The sequence below is a fragment of the Thalassophryne amazonica genome, chromosome 1, assembly GCF_902500255.1.
Source record: "Thalassophryne amazonica chromosome 1, fThaAma1.1, whole genome shotgun sequence".
Lineage (NCBI taxonomy): Eukaryota > Metazoa > Chordata > Actinopteri > Batrachoidiformes > Batrachoididae > Thalassophryne > Thalassophryne amazonica.
The window spans coordinates 45,543,253-45,564,937 of NC_047103.1; the positions used below are offsets into that span (position 1 = coordinate 45,543,253).

General features: G+C 41.0%; 1 protein-coding gene across 1 annotated transcript in view; it reads left to right on the top strand.

Annotated features, from left to right (window-relative positions):
• hhatlb (hedgehog acyltransferase like, b) overlaps nt 1-16,320 on the top strand; it is a 30,752-nt gene extending 14,432 nt beyond the window's left edge. The window contains exons 3-12 of the mRNA XM_034168962.1: nt 3,930-3,997; nt 4,096-4,209; nt 6,865-7,059; nt 8,014-8,226; nt 9,840-10,008; nt 11,743-11,887; nt 11,988-12,023; nt 12,121-12,322; nt 13,333-13,474; nt 15,959-16,320. Coding sequence (XP_034024853.1) covers nt 3,930-3,997; nt 4,096-4,209; nt 6,865-7,059; nt 8,014-8,226; nt 9,840-10,008; nt 11,743-11,887; nt 11,988-12,023; nt 12,121-12,322; nt 13,333-13,474; nt 15,959-16,167 — 1,493 coding nt within the window. The 3' untranslated portion in view covers nt 16,168-16,320. The remainder of the gene's footprint in view (nt 1-3,929; nt 3,998-4,095; nt 4,210-6,864; nt 7,060-8,013; nt 8,227-9,839; nt 10,009-11,742; nt 11,888-11,987; nt 12,024-12,120; nt 12,323-13,332; nt 13,475-15,958) is intronic.
• The last annotated feature ends 5,365 nt before the right edge of the window (nt 16,321-21,685 follow it).

Sequence of the window (21,685 nt, forward strand, 5' to 3'; positions counted from 1 at the left end):
GACTGGCGTCTTGTCCTGGGTGTACCCCGCCTCACGCCCTATGACTGCTGGGATAGGCTCCAGCCCCCCGCGACCCTTAATTGGATTGAGCGGTAGTAGATGGATGGATGGATGGTTACAGTGTAGGTAATCGTACCCATGGGCATGGAGGCGGTGAAGGCTACGGCAGTCTGACATTTTCTGAAAGTTCTTCCTGTTGTGCAGTCACATACTGAACACAATGTGCGACACATATATGGCCGTGTGTGTGTGTGAGGGCCAGGCAGAGGGGATCGTGTGTCAGTATTAATAGCAGAGAGGAGTAAAGAATAGACTCTTGTATTGGTCTGGCATTTATTGTGTGTGTAGCTAAAAGTCAAATGAATGTTTAAGGAATCATAATATCATTTGAGCAATGTGTGTCTGTCTGTTTGTTTGTTTGCTCCTTCCAGGTACTTTGTCCCATTTCCACTAAACTTGGTGTGTGGATGAGTCAACTCTGGAACTGCCCTGAAAGGGTTGTTTGTTTGTTTATTTGTTTTTTAGCAAAAGTCAAGGTCACTGAGGTCAACAGTCAAAATTTAGATTTCTACTTCAATGTCAGTAATGCTTGGCACACATATATAGGTGGGTTCTGGAATTGCCAGGACAAGATCAAATTTACCAAAGGCCAATCATTGCAGTCAAGGTCACTGGAGTCAAAAATCAAAATTATAGGGTGTTTTTTTTTCTCATTGTGATTTGCACCAAATATGGTAAGCATGTGATGGTGGATTCCCAGAACTGTCCATCAAGGTCAAATTTACCAAAGCTCAACCTTTGGGGTCAAGGCCATGTCTGCTGTCCCTAACCTCTCCCTTTTCCATTTGCTGACTTCTACCAAACTTGACATGTCAGTGAAATCTGACCCAGAAAGAGCCTTGAGTGCATTAATTTTGGCAAAGGTCATGGTCAAAGAATTTCATTTTCAACCAAATCTGGACCAAATGTGGCACACATGTATGTGGATTTCAGCATTTGCCTGGCAAGGTCAGCCAGAGGTGAACAATTTGGGTCAAGGTAATCGGAGACTGTCACAGCCCTGTCTGTCTTCATGCTCATGCACTAAAAAAAAGTGACTCACTGGATGAACTCAATTCAATTATGAGCAGGATTTCCAGCTAATAAATATACAGCCTTAATTCCTATGAAGTTGGGACGTTGAGTAAAATGTAAATAAAAACAGAATACGATTTGCAAATCCTCTTCAATCTATATTCAATTGAATACACCACAAAGACAAGATATTTAATGTTCAAACTGATAAACTTTATTGTTTTTGTGCAAATATTTGCTCATTTTGAAATAGATGCCTGCAACACGTTTCAAAAAAGTTGGGACAGTGGTATGTTTACCACTGTTACATCACCTTTCCTTCTAACAACACTCAATAAGCATTTGGGAACTGAGGACACTAATTGTTGAAGCTTTGTAGGTGGAATTCTTTCCCATTCTTGCTTGATGTAGGACTTCAGATGTTCAACAATCCGGGGTCTCCATTGTTGTATTTTGTGCTTCATAATGCGCCACACATTTTCAATGGGCGACAGGTCTGGATTGCAGGCAGGCCAGTTTAGTACCTGCACTCTTTTACTATGAAGCCACGCTGTTATAACATGTGCAGAATGTGGCTTGGCATTGTCTTGCTGAAATAAGCAGGGACGTCCCTGAAAAAGACATTGCTTGGATGGTAGCATGTGTTGCTCCAAAACCTGGATGTACCTTTCAGCATTGATGGTGCCATCACAGCTGTGTAAGTTGCCCATGCAATGGGCACTAACACACCCCCATACCACCACAGATGCTGGCTTTTGAACTTTGCGCTGGTAACAATCTGGATGGTCTTTTTCCTCTTTTGTCCGGAGGACACAATGTCCATGATTTCCCAAAACAATCTGAAATGTGGACTCATCAGACCACAGCAGTTTTCCACTTTGCGTCTGTCCATTTCAAATGAGCTCGGGCCCAGAGAAGGAGGCAGTGTTTGTGAATGTTGTTGATGTATGGCTTTCGCATTGCATGGTAGAGTTTTAACTTACACTTGTAGATGTAGTGACAAACTGTGTTAACTGACAATGGTTTTCTGAAGTGTTCCTGAGCCCGCGTGGTAAGATCCTTTACACAACAATGTATGCCACGGGCATTCAATGTTGGTTGTCGGCCTTGCCACTTAACATGTAGAAAGTTCTCCAGATTCTCTGAATCTTCTGATTATATTATGGACTGTAGATGATGGAATCCCTAAATTCCTTGCAATTGAACAGTGAGAAACATTGTTATTAAACTGATGGACTATTTTTTCACGCAGTTGTTCACAAAGTGATGATCCTCACCCCGTCTTTGCTTGTGAACGGCTGAGCCTTTTGGGGATGCTCCTTTTATACACAATCATGACACTCACAGTTAGTGTCCTCAGTTCCCAAACACTTATTGAGTGTTGTTAGAAGGAAAGGTGATGTAACACAGTGGTAAACATACCACTGTCCCAGCTTTTTTGAAACGTGTTGCAAGCATCCATTTCAAAATGAGCAAATATTTGCATGAAAACAATCAAGTTTATCAGTTTGAACATTAAATATCTTGTCTTTATGGTGTATTCAAATATTCTGTTTTTATTTACATTTCACACAACGTCCCAACTTCATTGGAATTGGGGTAGTATGTAACCCCAACTCAAATATAGCACATCCATGCAAGATAACTTAATTTAATTTAGTTGGGAATACATATATTTATTTGATCAGGATATGTCATTCAAAGCGCATATTAAACAAATATGTAGGACTGCTTTTTTGCATTTACGCAATATCTCTAAAATCAGAAAGGTCTTGTCTCAGAGTGATGCTGAAAAACTAATTCATGCATTTATTTCCTCTAGGCTGGACTATTGTAATTCATTATTATCAGGTTGTCCTAAAAGTTCCCTAAAAAGCCTTCAGTTAATTCAAAATGCTGCAGCTAGAGTACTGACGGGGACTAGAAGGAGAGAGCATATCTCACCCATATTGGCCTCTCTTCATTGGCTTCCTGTTAATTCTAGAATAGAATTTAAAATTCTTCTTCTTACTTATAAGGTTTTGAATAATCAGGTCCCATCTTATCTTAGGGACCTTGTAGTACCATATCACCCTAATAGAGCGCTTCGCTCTCAGACTGCAGGCTTACTTGTAGTTCCTAGGGTTTGTAAGAGTAGAATGGGAGGCAGAGCCTTCAGCTTTCAGGCTCCTCTCCTGTGGAACCAGCTCCCAATTCAGATCAGGGAGACAGACACCCTCTCTACTTTTAAGATTAGGCTTAAAACTTTCCTTTTTGCTAAAGCTTATAGTTAGGGCTGGATCAGGTGACCCTGAACCATCCCTTAGTTATGCTGCTATAGACGTAGACTGCTGGGGGGTTCCCATGATGCACTGTTTCTTTCTATTTTTGCTCTGTATGCACCACTCTGCATTTAATCATTAGTGATCGATCTCTGCTCCCCTCCACAGCATGTCTTTTTCCTGGTTCTCTCCCTCAGCCCCAACCAGTCCCAGCAGAAGACTGCCCCTCCCTGAGCCTGGTTCTGCTGGAGGTTTCTTCCTGTTAAAAGGGAGTTTTTCCTTCCCAGTGTAGCCAAGTGCTTGCTCATAGGGGGTCGTTTTGACCATTGGGGTTTTACATAATTATTGTATGGCCTTGCCTTACAATATAAAGCGCCTTGGGGCAACTGTTTGTTGTGATTTGGCGCTATATAAAAAAATTGATTGATTGATTGATAGATGAAAATCCAATCCAATGAGTCAGTTTTTTGAGTGATGGGTACAATTTCAAAAGTAGAAAAAAGGTAGAATAGCCACACAAGGTTTGAAATAAAAACAAAACTGCAAATGGGTTTGTGCTGATTCTTTGTTTTTTTCCCTCCCATCGTATTTTAGCCAATGTGAACAGAAAGACGTTCCGATCCAGTGTGAAGCCAGGATGGTACTATGTTGGAAGGAAAATGGTGCGACACAGTGACGCATTCATTCAGACACTTTTTACACGTTCATACATACCGAGTCTAAATTTGTTTTCTCCTTTTGTTCTTCTGCTGATGTGCAGGATACAGCTGATTTTGAGTGGATGATGTGGGTTTCCACGTTCAGAGAGCACATCCTGTTTGCACTTTCTGGTCACATACTATTTGCTAAGATCTGCTCCATGCTGGCTCCACAGGTACGACTAGTTACATAACCCTAGATAGTTCTTCTTTCCTAATTTGATGTTGTGAATTCTTTAGTTTGAAAAGAACATTGTGTTATTATGAAACTTTATTTCCTTCCAACCAAATGTAACAAATTTAACAAGAAAAGGTTAAGATTTTGTTTGTTTGCTTGTTTGTTTTTGCAATAACTGGCGATATCTTGGTTAAAGAAAGCCTTTTCTGATGTCACATAAAAGCAACATCAGCAGCTAAATTATAACTACAACATTTGTCTTTGTGAACTATTGAGAATAAATATATAGGCCTTGAGGCCAGCTGATATCAGGGATTATCCCTGGATTCTGTCACATGAAGCAGGTGAGAGTTGATGACTCCTCATGGATAGAATGCCAGTCTGATACAGGTTACCTGGAGAATACCGTGACAGAATTCATCTACGGTGTATCCAGAAAGTATTCACAGCGCTTCAGTTTTTCCACATTTTGTTATGTTACAGCCTTATTCCATCCATCCATCCACCTTCTACCACTTAGTCCATTTAAGGGTCGCGGGGGGCTGGAGCCTACGCCAGCAGCCATAGAGTGCGAGGCGGGGTACACCCAGGACAGGACGCCAGTCTGTCACAGGGCCACAAACAGACAAACAAACACAGACACACCCACACACACACACCTAAGGACAATTTAAAGATTCCAATCCACCTAACCCGCATGTCTTTGGATGTGGGAGGAAACCGGAGCACCCAGAGGAAACCCACACAAATACGGGGAGAACATGCAAACTCCACACAGAAAGGCCATGGGAATTGAACCCACGACCTTCTCGCTGTGAGGCAACAGTGCTAACCACTAAGCCACCGTGCTGCCCAGTCTTATTCCAAAATGACAAAAAAAAAAAAAAAAAAAATTCCCTCAAACGTCTCCTCACAACACCCCACAATAACAAGATGAAAAAAGTTTTTTTTTTTTCAAATTTTTGCAAATTTATTAAAAGTAAGAAAATAAGAAATCACATGTACAAAGTAGTCACACCCTTTGCTCAATACTTTGTTGATGCACCTTTGGCAGCAATTACAGCCTCAAGTCTTCTGAATATGATGCCACAAGCTTGGTGCATCTATCTTTGGGCAGTTTTGCCCATTCCTCTTTGCAGCACCTCTCAAGCTCCATCAGATTGGTGGCTTCCATCTGGCCACTTTACCACAAAGGCTTGATTGGTGGATTGCTGCAGAGATGGTTGTCCTTCTGGAAGGTTCTCCTCTCTACACAGAGGATTGCTGGAGCTTTGACAGAGTGACCATCAGGTTCTTGGTCACCTCCCTGATTAAGGCCCTTCTCTCTCAATTGCTCAGATTAGACGAGTGACCAGTACTTGGAAGAGTCCTGGTAGATCTGAACATCTTCCTTTTATGGGTGATGGAGGCCGCTGTGCTCATTGGGACCTTCAAAGCAACAGAAATGTTTCTGTATCCTTCCCCAGATTTGTGCCTCGAGACAATCCTGTCTTAGAAGTCTACAGACAATTCTTTTGACTTCGTGCTTGGTTTGTGCTCTGACATGCACTGTCAGCTGTGGGACCTTATATGTAGACACGTGTGTGCCTTCTCAAATCATGTCCAATCAGCTGAATTTACCCCAGATGGACTCCAGTTAAGCTGACAAAACATCTCAAGGGTGATCAGTAGAAACAGGATGCATCTGAGGTCAATTCTGAGCTTCATGGCAAAAGTTGTGAATACTTATGTGCATGTGATTGCTTAGTTTTTTTCAGATTTTTTTAATAAATTTGCAAAAATTTAAAAACAAACAAACAAAAAAAACTTTAGCATGTGATTTCTTTGTGTTTTTTATTTTTAATGAATTTGCAAACATCTAAAAAAAAAAAACTTTTTTCACATTGTCAGTATGGGGTATTGTGTGTAGCATTTTGAAGAAAAAAAAATAATTTCATCCATTTTGGAATAAGGCTGTAACATTTTTTTAAAAATGTAGAAAAAGTGAAGTACTGTCAAATTTCAAAATTCAAATTAAAATGTATTAATTTATATAGCGCCAATTCACGACAATATCGTCTCAAGGCGCTTCACAACATAAAAACAGTTAAAAATTTAAAACACAATAAAAACAACCATAAGAAAAAAAAACAGCAGTAAAAAAGTACAAGATTAAAAACGCATCATAACACTAATGATAAAACAGGGAAAATAAATGAGTCTTTAAATGTGATTTAAAAGTCTCCACAGTGTCCACTGTGAATACTTTCCAGATGCAATGTAGGCAAGAAATATATTTTTAATATAGAACAAACAAACAACATTCAGGTTTCCTCTTTTCATTTGTAGCTAGTTAATATTACAGGTGGAAGATTATTGGAAAATATCAACTTTCAGCATTAAAAGGAGAGATGTGACAGAAAAATCTTCCAGTCACATCAGAATGTGGAGTTTTTAAAGATGATGGATGGTACTGGAACACCATAAAGGTCAGCAGGTTCAGCCACATTTATTCATTGAAGGTCATGTGGTTTTCCTGCCAACACACTCGTATATCTTCTCTCTGCATGGGAAGATGTTTAATGTAACAACAAGAGATTTAGACAGCCAGGATCATTCAGGTTCTGCTTTCGGTGCTGACAACAGTCATGGTTACAGCTTTTGTGCCCCACAGCACAGGTCCTTGGTGTACATGGGATATGGACTGTTGGCGGTGTGGACCAGTATGGGCTGGACGTACGTCACACTCATTCTGTCTCACTGCATCCTGCTCTACAGCATCTCCTTAGTGAAAATTCGCTGGCTGTGCTTCATCACCGGTCTCATGACCCTCACTACATTCAAGTGTGAACCTTTTGTTTCTTGGCAGGTAAAGTTTATACACCCTTATGTTTTGAGTGTGCAGTTGGTAATGAGTAAATTAGGATGCAGACATGACATCGAATTATGAATAAATATTTTGATTCTTGATAGAATTTTTTTAAACATGATTTTCATCTTAAAGTGAATTTAACCACGGTAACATGATTAAAAAAACAAACAAAATACACGGAGGCCTACTGTACTCTTTGCATTTCTTTTTGATTGATTGTGTAACAAATGGCATTCAATGACTTTAGAGATGTTTATGTTTGTGTGTCCATGTTTATGTCTGTGTGTCCATTCCCTGTCTGGAGTCAGTAATAGTGCGCGTGGGCATGAAAGCAGTAAAACCAATGACCTCTGGTTGACCTTTCCAACGCCTGTTTAGGAATCCCACCGAAGTGTGCACCACATTTGGTCCAAATGGGACTGAACATCAAATTCCATGACTTTGACCTCTGACAAAATGAATTCTTTAAGGACAATTTTGGGGTCATCCTTCACTGAAGTTTTGAAGAAAACAGCAAAGGACCTGGGAGGATTAGACCAACAAACACACAGACAAACATGACCTTGGCCTCATTGATTGACTTTTGACTTTTGGCAAATTTGACCTTGCTCGGCAATTCTAGAAGCAACCTCTATGTGCCAATGAAACAAACAAACAAACAAAAAGACATATTTTGACCTACATATGTGTGCCAAGTTTGATGGACATCGGAGTGGGGGTGGGAGGGGAGACAAAAATTTGACAGTTGACCCTAATAACCTCTGACTTTTCCCAAACAAAGCATTTAAGGGCAATTCTGGGGTTGACCATCATCCATATATCAAGTTGAGTGGAAATGAACCAAAGGCACCTGGGAATGACACACACTCACTCATTCACTGATGTCTGAGTGCACTTGAGTTATGCATATTAATGAGGCACACTATCAAATCATCGTTTTTGCTCTTTCAGGCAGATTTTGTGACAGGAGACTTTGAGCTGCGCCATGTCCTTTTCTACGGAGGTTGTGGGTTTACGATCATGCGTTGTATGAGCTTTGCTCTGGAAAACTGTGAACGGAAAGATGGAAATTACAACTTCCTCGAACTGCTCAAGTACAACTTTTACCTTCCATTCTTCTATTTTGGGCCCATAATGACCTTTGACAAATTTTATGTACAAGTAAGTGGAATATTGCTTCTGTCTTACCTGTTGACAACACATGATTGTTTTTAACAATGTCAGAAAAATGAATTTTGTGGTGCAGTTAATGTTTCACACTGCCTCATGCGTTCATTAAAGCAGCGTCATCAAAAATTCATCAAACATTTACAGTGCATCTGGAACATATTCACAGCACTTTACTTTTTCCACATTTTGTTACGTTACAGCCTTATTCCAAAATAGAGTAAATTCATTGTTTTCCTTCATCATTTTACTCACAACACCCCATAATGACCACATGAAAAAGTTTTTTTGTTGTTGCTGTTGATATTTTTTCAAATTTATTAAAAATAAAAAACTAAGAAATCGCATGCACATAAGTATTCACACCCTTTGCTTAATATTTTGTTGATGCACCTTTGGCGGCAATTATAGCCTCAAGTCTTCTGAATATGATGCCAGAAGCTTGGTGCAACTATCTTTGGGCAGTTTTGTCCATTCCTCTTTGCAGCACCTGAGGTTGGATGGGGAGCATCGGTGCACAGACATTTTCAGATCTCTACAGAGATGTTCAGTTAGATTCAGGTCTGGCCACTCTACCATACAGGCCTGATTGGTGGATTGCTGCAGAGGTGGTTGTCCTTCTGGAACGTTCTCCTCTCTCCACAGAGGAATGCTGGAGCTCTGACAGAGTGATCATTGGGTTCTTGGTCACCTCCCTGTCTAAGGCCCTTCTCCCCATTCACTCAGTTTAGATGGGCAGCCAGGTCTAGGAAGAGTCCTGGTGGATCTGAACATCTTCCGTTTACAGATGATGGAGGCCACTGTGCTCATTGGGACCTTCAACACAGCAGAAATGTTTCTGTGCCCTTCCCCAGATTTGTGCCTCGAGACAATCCTGTCTCGGAGGTCTACAGACAACTCCTTTGACTTCATGCTTGGTTTGTGCTCTGACATGCACTGTCAGCCGTGGAACCTTATATGTAGACAGGTGTGTGCCTTTGCAATCAAGTGAATTTACCCCAGGTGGAGTCTAATTAAGCTGTAGAAACATCTCAAGGATGATCAATGGAAACACGATACACCTGAGCTCAATTTTGAGCTTCATGGAAAAGGCTGTGAATACTTATATATGTACATGTGATTTTTAAGTTTTTTATTTTGAATAAATTTTCAAAAATTGAAAAAAAAACAACTTTTTTTTACATTGTCATTATGGGGTACTGTGTGTAGAGTTTTGAGGAAAATAATTTTGAATTTGGAATAAGGCTGTAACATAGCAAAATGTGGAAAAAGTGAAGCACTATGAATACTTTCCAGATGCACTGTAAATGCAACATTATTGCTTTCATGCCCTGATTGAAGATCTGGGATTTGTTCTATATGCAGAAAAGCATATTCAACTCAGATTTTACTTACAAATTTGTGTTAGTGAGCTCTTGACTTATGCTAAGATAATCCAGCCACCTGTCAGGTGTGCCATGTCCAGCATGATTATTCCTCAGATGTGCCATGGACCAGTCACAGTAAAAGGCTGCTGTAAAATGTGCAGTTGTATCATAGTGTCATAGTATCATATCGTAGTGCAGATATTGGATTTCTGGTTTGTTTGAATTATATTTTCCCTGCAGGCCAACAAGTCAGACCTGACCAGGAAGGAGCAAGAGATGTGGGATATCACCCTGCAGGGCCTGATCCACCTTGGAGGCATCATTGTCGTAGATGTGCTTTTTCACTTCATGTACATCCTCACAATCCCCACTGACCTAAAGCTGCTCAGACACGTCTCTGACTGGGCTCTAGATCAATTTGGTTTATTTATCTATATTATAACAACCAAGTGGCCTCTGTATGCGTGTGTATGGCTTTGTTCATGCAAAAACAACCTGGAGTTCATTTCTGGCATAAAATATGGACATTTACTCACCAATATAACTTTGGTGTCATTTGGAGTCCATGAGTCAAACATTTTTCTTCTTCTACTAAGGTGGATTAGAACTTTTTGTGGTATGCAGCACCAGAAACTGTACTAGAGGAACCGACCAGTCAATATGTGTCACTGATTTCAAAATGCAGCTCTTTTCAACCAGACGTGCGGTGCCATGACATGTCAATAATCTGTGTCCAATCAGATTTCAGGGGAGTCCAGTGCAACCCTGGCCTCTGCTCTAGCTCCACCCATGCCAGGAAGTGTTTAACATTTGACATTTCCTGTTTCACTGTGGACTCAAAATTTGGCACTTCCTGTTTCAGTGTGAACTTTCCACTGTATTCCTATGAGACTCCATGAGATCTCGTCTGTCAGTCCAGGAAGTGTCAATTGTCAAACACTATTGACACCATCTTTTCAACAAGGAAATCAGGACTGGGGGACCCCGCGTGCTCAGAAGGAACCTATCAACGGGTGGAAGGAGTGCCACGTGGTGTGCTTGGCACCATGCTCTGTGGAATATGTCAATGATTTATTTATTCTTATTTGTCTTTATGGTAGTTGGGCTTCTGCTGTTAGGATTATGCGCTGCCTTTATCTACCGCAAAATTGGCAAGACGACTGCCACCAAAACCACAACCCCACGTCTGTCCGTCATGATTATCAAGGTTGGCAAGGCTGTACAGTCTCAGACTGCATTGACTCTTGAACTGAAATTCAAACTGGAATTCATCTCGCTGCAGCTGTCTGCCCTGCAAAGGCAATGATGTTGGAGACCAGTGAATACTCATTTGCACAATTGGATCTGAACAGTTATGGGAAGCTGCATTTGGCTCTGTGCTTCTCTGCCAAACCCAAACACGGTAGCATTAACAGTTACTGAAGGTCAAAATGCCCCGCTTGTTTTTCCTGCAGAAGATTTCAACGGGTCTGGTGACGCACACGGCTCCCCTTCTCATCTGCCCTCCCCCACAGACAAGGATGCACGCCTCCCCCCCTTGTATTTCTTTCCCCCCCACCCCGGCCTCCGCACTTGCCACTCCCTTCCCCCTCTGGGAGGCCGTGCGGCTCGGCTGCAACAATCTCCCCTCCACCCTCCAAGCTCGGTTGTTCGACATGAAAGCTGCTGCAGTCCACACTCACATTGCCTCAATTCACATGACGGACTGTTTCAAAGTTTAGCATACATAAACAATCAAATGTATATGTGCGGTTGGTTTAATTCTGATGTGTGCCATTATTACGTTCAACTAGTAAAAATTGTGGATTAACTGCTGTATTTTTGTCTGAGGTAATTGGGTGTGATATGCATTGCCCTTTTAGGGATCAATAAAGTTGTTTGAATCTTTGAATCACCGTGGACTCAAAATTTGGCACTTCCTGTTTGGGACTCCCTGTACCATGAGCTAGTTTTGTGCCGCTGTGCGATGCTTTGCTCATATTACCACCCTTATCACAAAAATGTCAGCTACCTAGTTTATAAACACTACCCAATCTAGAGCCCGTGGATCCCCATGGGCAACACACTAGTACATTTTATTACAATATGAATGTGTTGAAATAAATCCCAATTCATTGCAGAAGTAACACACCTACATTGTTTGCAGTGGGTCTAGCCTACTTCAACCTGGTTTATGACTGGATAAAAGCAGCTGTCATGTTTGGAGTCATCAACACAGTGTCCAGACTGGATCATCTGGATCCGCCCAAGCCTCCAAAATGTATCACTTTGCTCTACGTGTTTGCTGAAATGTAAGTTACATTTACACATCTAGACACCTTTGGTCACATTAAATTCTGTCATAAAATCTGATATATATATATATATATTTTTTTTTTTCCCTTTCTGCAGCCACTTTGACAGAGGAATCAACGACTGGCTGTGCAAGTGAGCTCATCAGATCCACCTCAGAATTAAATTAGTCTTGCTGATCCTGGTGGACACAGTGATTCAGATCAGTCCAGAAGTGTGTCTTTATCCACAGATATGTGTATAATTACCTGGGCAAACAGCATGATGACATACTGCGGGAGCTGGTTGCTACTCTGTGCACGTTTGGTGTCGCCATCCTGTGGTTGGGGCCGTGTCAGGTGGTGCTGATCTGGGCTTTCTTTAACTGTTTTGGCCTCAACTTTGAGATGTGGACAGCCAAGTTCTTCTCCGTAGAGCCTTTTACTACTTTGGAGGTGATGTCTTGAGAGATGTTATTTTACTTTATATCTGTAGAAACAAATTATGCTCAAACGGCATACTGTTCCATTGGCACGGCGTCCATCCATTGGCATTACATCGTGTCCCAGGAGTTTCTGGTGGTGAAGTTTTAATTTTGTTCTGATATTATTTGCAAAGGTTTCAGAAGGCTCAAATCAAATACTTTGTTAGAAATTTGCCAGAATCAACAAAAATCACTCACAAGACAAAAGTCAGTAACCACTGAGGCTAAATAGAGTACTGTGGGAATAAATTACTCAGAGACTCCATTTGCTCCATTTTAATGGAAAACTTCCATAAATGTCTCCTTTGTCCTTTGGCCCTGATAAAATGACCCTTATTGTATCTTAGTAACTACTGAGGGTGAGAGCTGTTTGGGGCGAAGTTTAAATTTGGTCTCATTCCACAAATTTTCAAAAAAAAAAAAAAAATCCTGTTTTGAACTTTGATCCAGATGAATTAACCTTAATAGTATTTCAGTAACCATTGAGGCTATTAAATAAATAAATAAACAAAAAAGATCCTGTTTTGACATTTGACCCTCAATGTATCTCAGTACAGATTATGCTTGTAGATTTAAATTGCTTTGGGACCCTACATTTTTATTTTGCCCAGTTAAGCAATTTTTCTTAAAAAAAAAAAAAAATAAAATAAAATTAATAATAATAACAATAAATCCTATTTTGACCTCTGGGCCCTTTAAAATAACATCTCTATCAGTAACAGCTCAGCCAAAGTGTTCCATAGAAGAGGTAAACTCAAAAGAATATAAAAGGTCACAGTTGAATCTCTGTCTTTCTAATTATGGTGACATAATGCAAAACGGAAATGGCTTTGCTTGTCTGGAATCATTTCCAAATCGAGGCTATATATCCACTCCACAAAGCTTCTTGGTGCTCGGTTTGCTAATCTAGCAACTTGTGCACTATAGAACAAATGCACCTGGTAATCTCATTTATTAAACATTCCCCTTTTTTTTTGCCAGATGTCAATGTCAGAAGGAATGTCCCGCCGGATCAGAGCCATCTTCAATACTTTGAACTTCGGGAGCATTGTGCTGTACAACATCCTGGCCTTGAACAGTGTGGACTTTGCCAAGCTGGTTGTCAAACGACTGTTCCTCAAAGGTGATTGTTTTCATTCTGAATTCAATTCCATTCAATTTATTACATTTATATAGCACCAAATCAATGTGGAGTTGCGTCAGGAAGGGCATCCGGCGTAAAACCTGTGCCAAATCAACATGCAGATCCACCTTGGATTTGCTGTGGCAACCCCGAGTGAAAACAAGGGAGCAGCCGAAGGGACTTACTATATAGCACCAAATCACAACAAAGCTGCCTCAAGGCGCTTCACACAAATAACATCTAACCTTATCAACCCCTAGAACAAGCACACAGGCGACAGTTTTAAGGAAAAACTCCCTCTGATAATTTGAGGAAGAAACCTCAAGCAGACCAGACTCAGAGGGGTGACCCACTGCTTAGGCCATTCTTAGGGTCCCTTCACACAATACAGCAAAACAGCGCGAAACAGTTCGAATTACACGCACCATGAAACATCGTGCCGACAAGCAGGAGTGCACAATGCTGGTGTGACAGTTCGTGCACGCGGGAACACAGTGCCACCAGCTACACGATGCTGTGACGAAAACAATAAATAAAAAAAATAAGAAAAATATATGCTTCGACGGTTGAGTGCATGCAGGAACACAGCAGTTTTTGCCAGCAGAAAATAAAGGGAAAATAGAAAAAAATAAAAAATACATGTCACCCATGGGATTCAAACCCTTTCCTTCCAAAAGCTCTGATTGCCAGTCGGAAACTTTACCAGTGAGCGACCATCACTGTCCTGTGACAGGTGCTGGAAACTGCCTCATATCAGGAAGCACGTGAGTGTATTTAAAAAATAAAAATGATGCACCATATAAAAACATTGCATTGTATTAAATCCCTCTCATCAAGCAGACGATACAAATATGATCCATCTGTTCCTCTGTGGATGACCCATGGTCGCTGACGCACAGTCACAAAATGACATTAATGAGAAGCAGTTTGCTCGTCTCATTCATGTCCACATCTGCTGGCATGTGTCCTGTGCGCATGTCCTGCTAACACGCGTGTGGACGGCGCGCCGCAGGACACCATGTCATGTGGAACAGAGCTCACATGGGTGACGTGACAATCAGATCGACTGCTGCGTGTTATGATCTGATGCCCGTTTCAACCTGGGGGCAGCCTGACCATGTGCACGCTGTGCACTGCAGCCCATCGCCACAGTGATATATGTTTTTATTTATGTCCACTTGATGACAGCAAACAGACATGCGCATCACAGTGGTCAGTTATTAGTCCATGCCCATCCAAACACAGCTAGGATGTCCAGAATGACAGATCTCCACAGCTGCTTCAGTGGGTGGCCACACCATCTGTCAGTTTTTAGCCCACACACTAAAGCCACACTCATGGGGCACTGAGACAGATTTCACTGCCAGTACGATAATGATTGTCTGCAGACTGTTGTCATGCCAAGAATGCGAATGGCCACACATTTTCTAAGTGCCATGTGAGCAGTGTTAGATGTTTGTGCGTGTCACCTGGAATTTGTCCGGCACCTGCCGTGAAAGGATTTGATGGGCTCGCACAGGACACACTGTCTTTCAGCCACTGGTGTGCGCAAATTGTTGTAGCAACAGGTGTATGAGGCACTGGAAGCAGCTATGAAATTACACGGTTTGCATACGATTCCTGCTTCATGCGCACTTAATGCGCAATTCAACCAAATTCACACGATCTGTGAAGGGGCCCTTATAGTTACAAAGTTTTTACAAAGTTTACGGAGCTGAAGAAACAGGAAACAGGAATTTAAAACAGTTGATGCATCAGCTTCAGGCATGGCGGTCCAACATCCTATCATCTACAGACGCCAATCCCATGCATTTCCTTGGACAGAGAGAAAAAGAACAGAATCAGTAGCCCGGAAAACCACACCAAAGGTATAATTCAGTAACATTAAATCAACAGGAAAGCAGAGAAAATACTAAGGTGATCACCGGCCATGAGCCCTAAGCTTCACGAACAGAGCCAGGATTTAGATAAAGTTGAAGCTGAGACCTGTTCCATTAATAAAATTAATTTAAAAGTATAGGAAGAACAGTTCCACACGACATCAGTATGCATACATACTGAACACTACATCATGTTTATATCATTGCCTGTATTAAGTTGTTGTGTGTGTGTTTTTTTTAATCCCCCTGGTATGAAATATGGGGGTGGGGGGCTAGCATGTCCATCCATCCAGTTATCTGTCTGTCCATTTTTGCTTGATATCTCAAGAACCAGTTGAGCCATTTCATTCATATTTAGCAGAAGGATCCCCCGACATGAGTTGTTTACAGTGACCTTGGGGTCAATTTCCAGGTCACAGTGAGATATTCAAGACATTGTCATTGCCACCCTTGGTAGTGCAATATCTCAAGATCCAGTTGACCAATTTCATTTGTATTTAGCACATGGGTGTTCTTGGGTGATTCCCGACATTTTGTATTACTGATTTGTGGGGACCGGAGGATATGTAATCTCCTGGTGACTCTTGTTTTTGAACCTTCCCAGGATTCCCGATAACCACCATCATCGTTATGTTCGTGACCTACTGCTTGATTCAAGTGATAAAGGAGCGAGAGCGAATGCAGGCGTTGATCGATGATCCTGACCCTGTTCCTCCTGCACCGATTCTTTCAGTCAGGCCACCGACTGGTCCTCAGGCCACACCCATTGCTGCTCAGCCAGTCACAGACCCTGGCAAGGAAAAGGCAGAGTAGATATTTGGCTGTACAGCCAAGCCGTGCTGCCCAAATGCTAAAATTAGTCATGTTGTGCAGGGATGCTTTGTGGAAAACAGGATTACTGTAAATAAATGTTACAAGGTTTCAGCTGAATTAAGTTCTTAAATGAGATGAAGGCTCTAAAAGTTTTATTAGATGTGATTCTGTAGTGGTGAAGAACTCTGATGTTCCTCTGTGTTATATTTATATTTAATGTAATGATGCTGAAAATAAGCCTTTTACTGTTGTTAGCTGTTACTCTCCATGCAAACTGATTAAACTACAGAGAAAACTGTAAATAAGAAGAACTGTGCAGTGTTAATGTGTGTGTGTGTGTGTGTGTGTGTGTGTGTGTGTGTGTGTGTGTGTGTGTGTGTGTGTGTGTGTGTGTGTGTGTGTGTGTGTGTGTGTGTGTGTGTGTGTGTGTGTGTGTGTGTGTGAAGGTCAAACTCAAGGTCATACAGACTTTGGGCATATGTCTTAGGATAGTGAGACCATTTCTGTAATTTCATCTCTGCTCACAGCCACAGCAACAGTGGTCTGATTTGCATATTAATAAGATGACTTGGTCCATAATCAGATTTTGACTCATGACCTACACAAGAATTTGCCATAACCTACAACTGACTCCATGTCGCCCGCCAGACAACCTTACTATTTAGGTCAATTTCGATTTCGATTTCTATCTACTCACTATCAATCAATCAATTTTTTTTTTATATAGCGCCAAATCACAACAAACAGTTGCCCCAAGGCGCTTTATATTGTAAGGCAAGGCCATACAATAATTATGTAAAACCCCAACGGTCAAAACGACCCCCTGTGAGCAAGCACTTGGCTACAGTGGGAAGGAAAAACTCCCTTTTAACAGGAAGAAACCTCCAGCAGAACCAGGCTCAGGGAGGGGCAGTCTTCTGCTGGGACTGGTTGGGGCTGAGGGAGAGAACCAGGAAAAAGACATGCTGTGGAGGGGAGCAGAGATCGATCACTAATGATTAAATGCAGAGTGGTGCATACAGAGCAAAAAGAGAAAGAAGTGCATCATGGGAACCCCCCAGCAGTCTACGTCTATAGCAGCATAACTAAGGGATGGTTCAGGGTCACCTGATCCAGCCCAACTATAAGCTTTAGCAAAAAGGAAAGTTTTAAGCCTAATCTTAAAAGTAGAGAGGGTGTCTGTCTCCCTGATCTGAATTGGGAGCTGGTTAGAATCTAGTGACTAGATGGAGGACCGGGGTGATCTGCTCATTCGCTGGCTGTTGCCAGAGCACCGCCATCTTGGTTAGTGTCTAACAACTGGACATAAATAGAAATCAATGTACACATGGATCAATGTTTTCAAAAGAGTTTCACCATAAATCTGCATTTTCTGTGCTGTTACATTTATTCAAACTCAGTCCCACATTTGAACAGACATTATTTGTCAAAACAAATACAGTGGGGCAAAAAAAAGAGTTTTTAGTCAGTCCCTGATTGTGCAAGTTCTCCTACTTAGAAAGATGAGAGAGGTCTGTAATTTTCAACATAGGTACACTTCAACTATGAGAGACAAAATGAGAAAAAAAAAAAATCCAGAAAATTACATTGTAGGGTTTTTAAAGAAGGTATTTGTAAATTATGGTGGAAAATAACTATTTGGTCAATAACAAAAGTTCAACTCAATATTTTGTAACATAACCTTTATTGGTAATGATAGAGGTCAAATGTTTCCTGTAAGTCTTCACCAGGTTTGCACACACTGTAGCTGGTATTTTGGCCCATTCCTCCATGCAGATCTCCTCTAGAGCAGTGATGTTTTGGGGCTGTCGCTGGGCAACACGGACTTTCAACTCCCTCAACAAATTTTCTATGGGGTTGAGGTCTGGAGACTGGCTAGGCCACTCCAGGACCTTGAAATGCTTTTTATGGAGCCACTCCGTTGCCCGAGTGGTGTGTTTAGGATCACTGTCATGCTGGAAGACCCAGCCACATTGCATCTTCAATGCTCTCACTGATGGAAGGAGGTTTTGGCTTAAAATCTCACGATACATGGCCACGTTCATTCTTCCCTTAACACAGATCAGTCGTCCTGCCCTCTTTGCAGAAAAACAGCCCCAAAGCATGATGTTTCCACCCCCATGCTTCACAGTAGATATGGTGTTCTTGGAACGCAACTCGGCATTCTTTTTCCTCCAAACATGACGAGTTGAGTTTTTACCAAAATGTTCTATTTTGGTTTCATCTGACCACATGATACTCTCCCAATTCTCTTCTGGATCATCCATACGCTCTCTGGCAAAATTCAAACGGGCCTGGACATGTACTGGCTTAAGCAGGGGGACACGCCGGGCACTGCAGGATTTGAGTCTCTGCATTGTGTAGCCTTTGTTACTTTGGTCTCATCTCTCTGCAGGTCATTCAGATTCAGGTCCCTCCGTGTAGTTCTGGGATTTTTGTTCACCGTTCTCATGATCATTTTGACCCCACAGGATGACTTCTTGCATGGAGCCCCAGATTGAGGGAGATTATCAATGGTCTTGTGTGTCTTCCATTTTCTTACAATTGCTCCCACAGTTGATTTATTCACACCAACCTGCATGACTGTTGTAGATTCACTCTTCCCAGCCTGGTACACATCTACAATTTTCTTCCTGGTGTCCTTCGACAGCTCTTTGGTCTTGGCCATGGTTGAGTTTGGAGTCTGACTATTTGAGGCTGTGGATAGGTGTCTTTTATACAGATAACGAGTTCCAACAGATGCCATTAATACAGGTGTAGCGGGATGAATGTCCCGGGTCCCAATTGAAAAGACATTCCCGCTAGCTTGGCTAACGGGGAGTTCCCCTTTGGCTGACCTGGTAGAGGAACGGTCTTTTGTGCGAGCCGTGTGGGTTCGATCCCCACCGTCGTCCCGGCCATGAAGGTCCTGCTGCTTCAATCTGGCGTCACGAACAGGATGTGGGTCACAGAGTATGCTAACATGCACCTGTGACTTCGGGACAAAGTCAAAATGGTGGGGAGATGTGTAGCGGGATGAAAGTCCCGGGTCCCAATTGAAAAGACGTTCCCGCTAGCTTGGCTAACGGGGAGTTCCCCTTTGGCTGACCTGGTAGAGGAACGGTCTTTTGTGCGAGCCGCGTGGGTTCGATCCCCACCGTCGTCCCGGCCACGAAGGTCCTGCTGCGTCACAGGTAACAGGTGGAGGACAGAAGAGCTTCTTAAAGAAGAAGTTAGAGGTCTGTGAGAACCAGAAATCTCGCTTGTTTGTGGGTGACCAAATACTTATTTTCCACCATAATTTACAAACAAATTCTTTAAAAATCCAACAATGTGATTTTCTGGATTTTTTTTTTTTCTCATTTTGTCTCTCATAGTTGAAGTGTACCTATGATGAAAATTACAGACCTCTCTCATCTTTCTAAGTAGGAGAACTTGCACAATCAGGGACTGACTAAATACTTTTTTGCCCCACTGTACAGAAGGGGATCAGACTGTTTATATAATAAACTAGTCTATTATATAAATTATGAATTTGTTAGTGCCAGTCCAGATATTGTCAAGCAAGATAGAAAATATTATCATCAGTTTGTCAAACACACTGTGTCTGCCACAACACGAGATACTAGTCTGATCTTTAATTGTTTCATTATGAAGTTAAGTTAAAGATCAGAAATAATGAAGGGTGAAAATAAGAGCTTCACACGCTTGCATCATATTAAAGATATTAATATTTAAGACTGCTCTTAGAGCACCGCTTTTATGGAATGCTTCTCCGCCAAAATTTCAAATAAAATGCAACAGCCACACCAGCCAGGGTGAAAGTAATAATATTCAATAAATTCTGGATCAAGTTGAAAGAAATCTGAAAATACTACACTGGAATATTCAGTATATCAGAGAAATTAATCTCATTCGTGTATATTATTAGTAGAATATATAATGTCAAAGCGACTGTCATGTGACCCACCAAATTGAGAGAAAAAGCATTACCATTCTATGAATCTGCTCTTACAGAATATCTCAGGACAGAAAACCTGATGTGAAGAAAAAAGCCGAGACTAATTAAAAGGGATAAATTGACACTCATGAAAGTGAGACTTCTAATTATATCACAAAAGGAATGTTGAGGTATTTATCATGACAAAGCATTCAAACAGTAAAACTGAAGTCACTACTTTACAGAATACAAATCAGACACAAAAATAAATCATTTTCTAACCTTTATTCAACAAATGTTATTCATTTTCCCACATCATTAATATTGCATATAATACACACTTATGACAGCTCACTCCACAATCTTTTGTCAGGTTGTTGCTGCAAAGCAGCATTTTCAGATCACTTTAACCCAAGTTTAAGACAGCAAATAATCTATTTCTATTTAATCTAATGATAATAACACTAAGCAAGATAGTCCTGCAGCTAAGGGACAAATTTTATGGGAATCATGCACTTTTTCACAAAAGCGCCAAAACTTTATCAGAGGTACTTTATAGTGTCCTGAAGTATATAAGATCAGGAGACATTGAATTCATAAACATCTACACTCTAAAACTTGGGTTTAAGACAATAACCATTTTCAGCCTTCTACAGCATATAATTCATGACAAACTCTTATCCAAATGTCTATTTAAGTTTATAATATAAACTTGAAGGTTATGAAAAATGTATTAAGGCTAAGTAGGGATGCTTCGAATGTACTTCAGTGTGCCTACACTCTTAGAAAAAGTGTTAATCTAGGGAAAGTGACTAAATATTGTCTAACTCATTGTGAATATCAATATACGGTACCTATGCAATATAGCTGTTTGCGAGCATAGCACAAAGGAAAGATGCTACTCATGCACTCTAACATATTTACACTCTAAAATAACAATAGTGTTTGAATGGAAAGAAATGCTTTTTTATTCATTACAAGAAATCAATTTTGTTTTTATGGCCATAACCATTTAGTTTACAATTTAAAACACTCAGTTTACCTTATGCTATATCTTCCATAACATAAAATCATGACTCTGTATTTAATTTACTTAAAGTGACTGAAAGCTGTTTACATGGATAGAAAAAGAAAGTATGCTACAAATGCACTTAAACATAGTTTACACTCTTAAAAAATAATGGTAACTTAATGTTACAATTTAACCTCTTTCCATTTTGAAACATACTGACGTATGACGCCACACGACGGACGATACATGATCACATAAGCTCAGTATAGCTTTGCACTGGTTGCAGTAGCCATTCTCTACAGCTTAACAAGGTCCAATCTTGATCACTGGCCTCCTACATAATAACCATATGATCGTATTGTTATATGAATAGCAAAATATACACTGTATTATAACAATGCAAACACCCTTTTTAAAAAAGCAGGATACAGGGCTAAAATCAAATGTCTCCCACTTTGACATGACTTAATATAACCTAAAGAGTCCCTGGACAAATTTTGGCGCTTTTGTAAAAAAATGCACAATTCTATCCCTTAACTGCTGGACTAAGATGGCGGCTGCTGGCAACAGCTCACAGGCTGCATCCA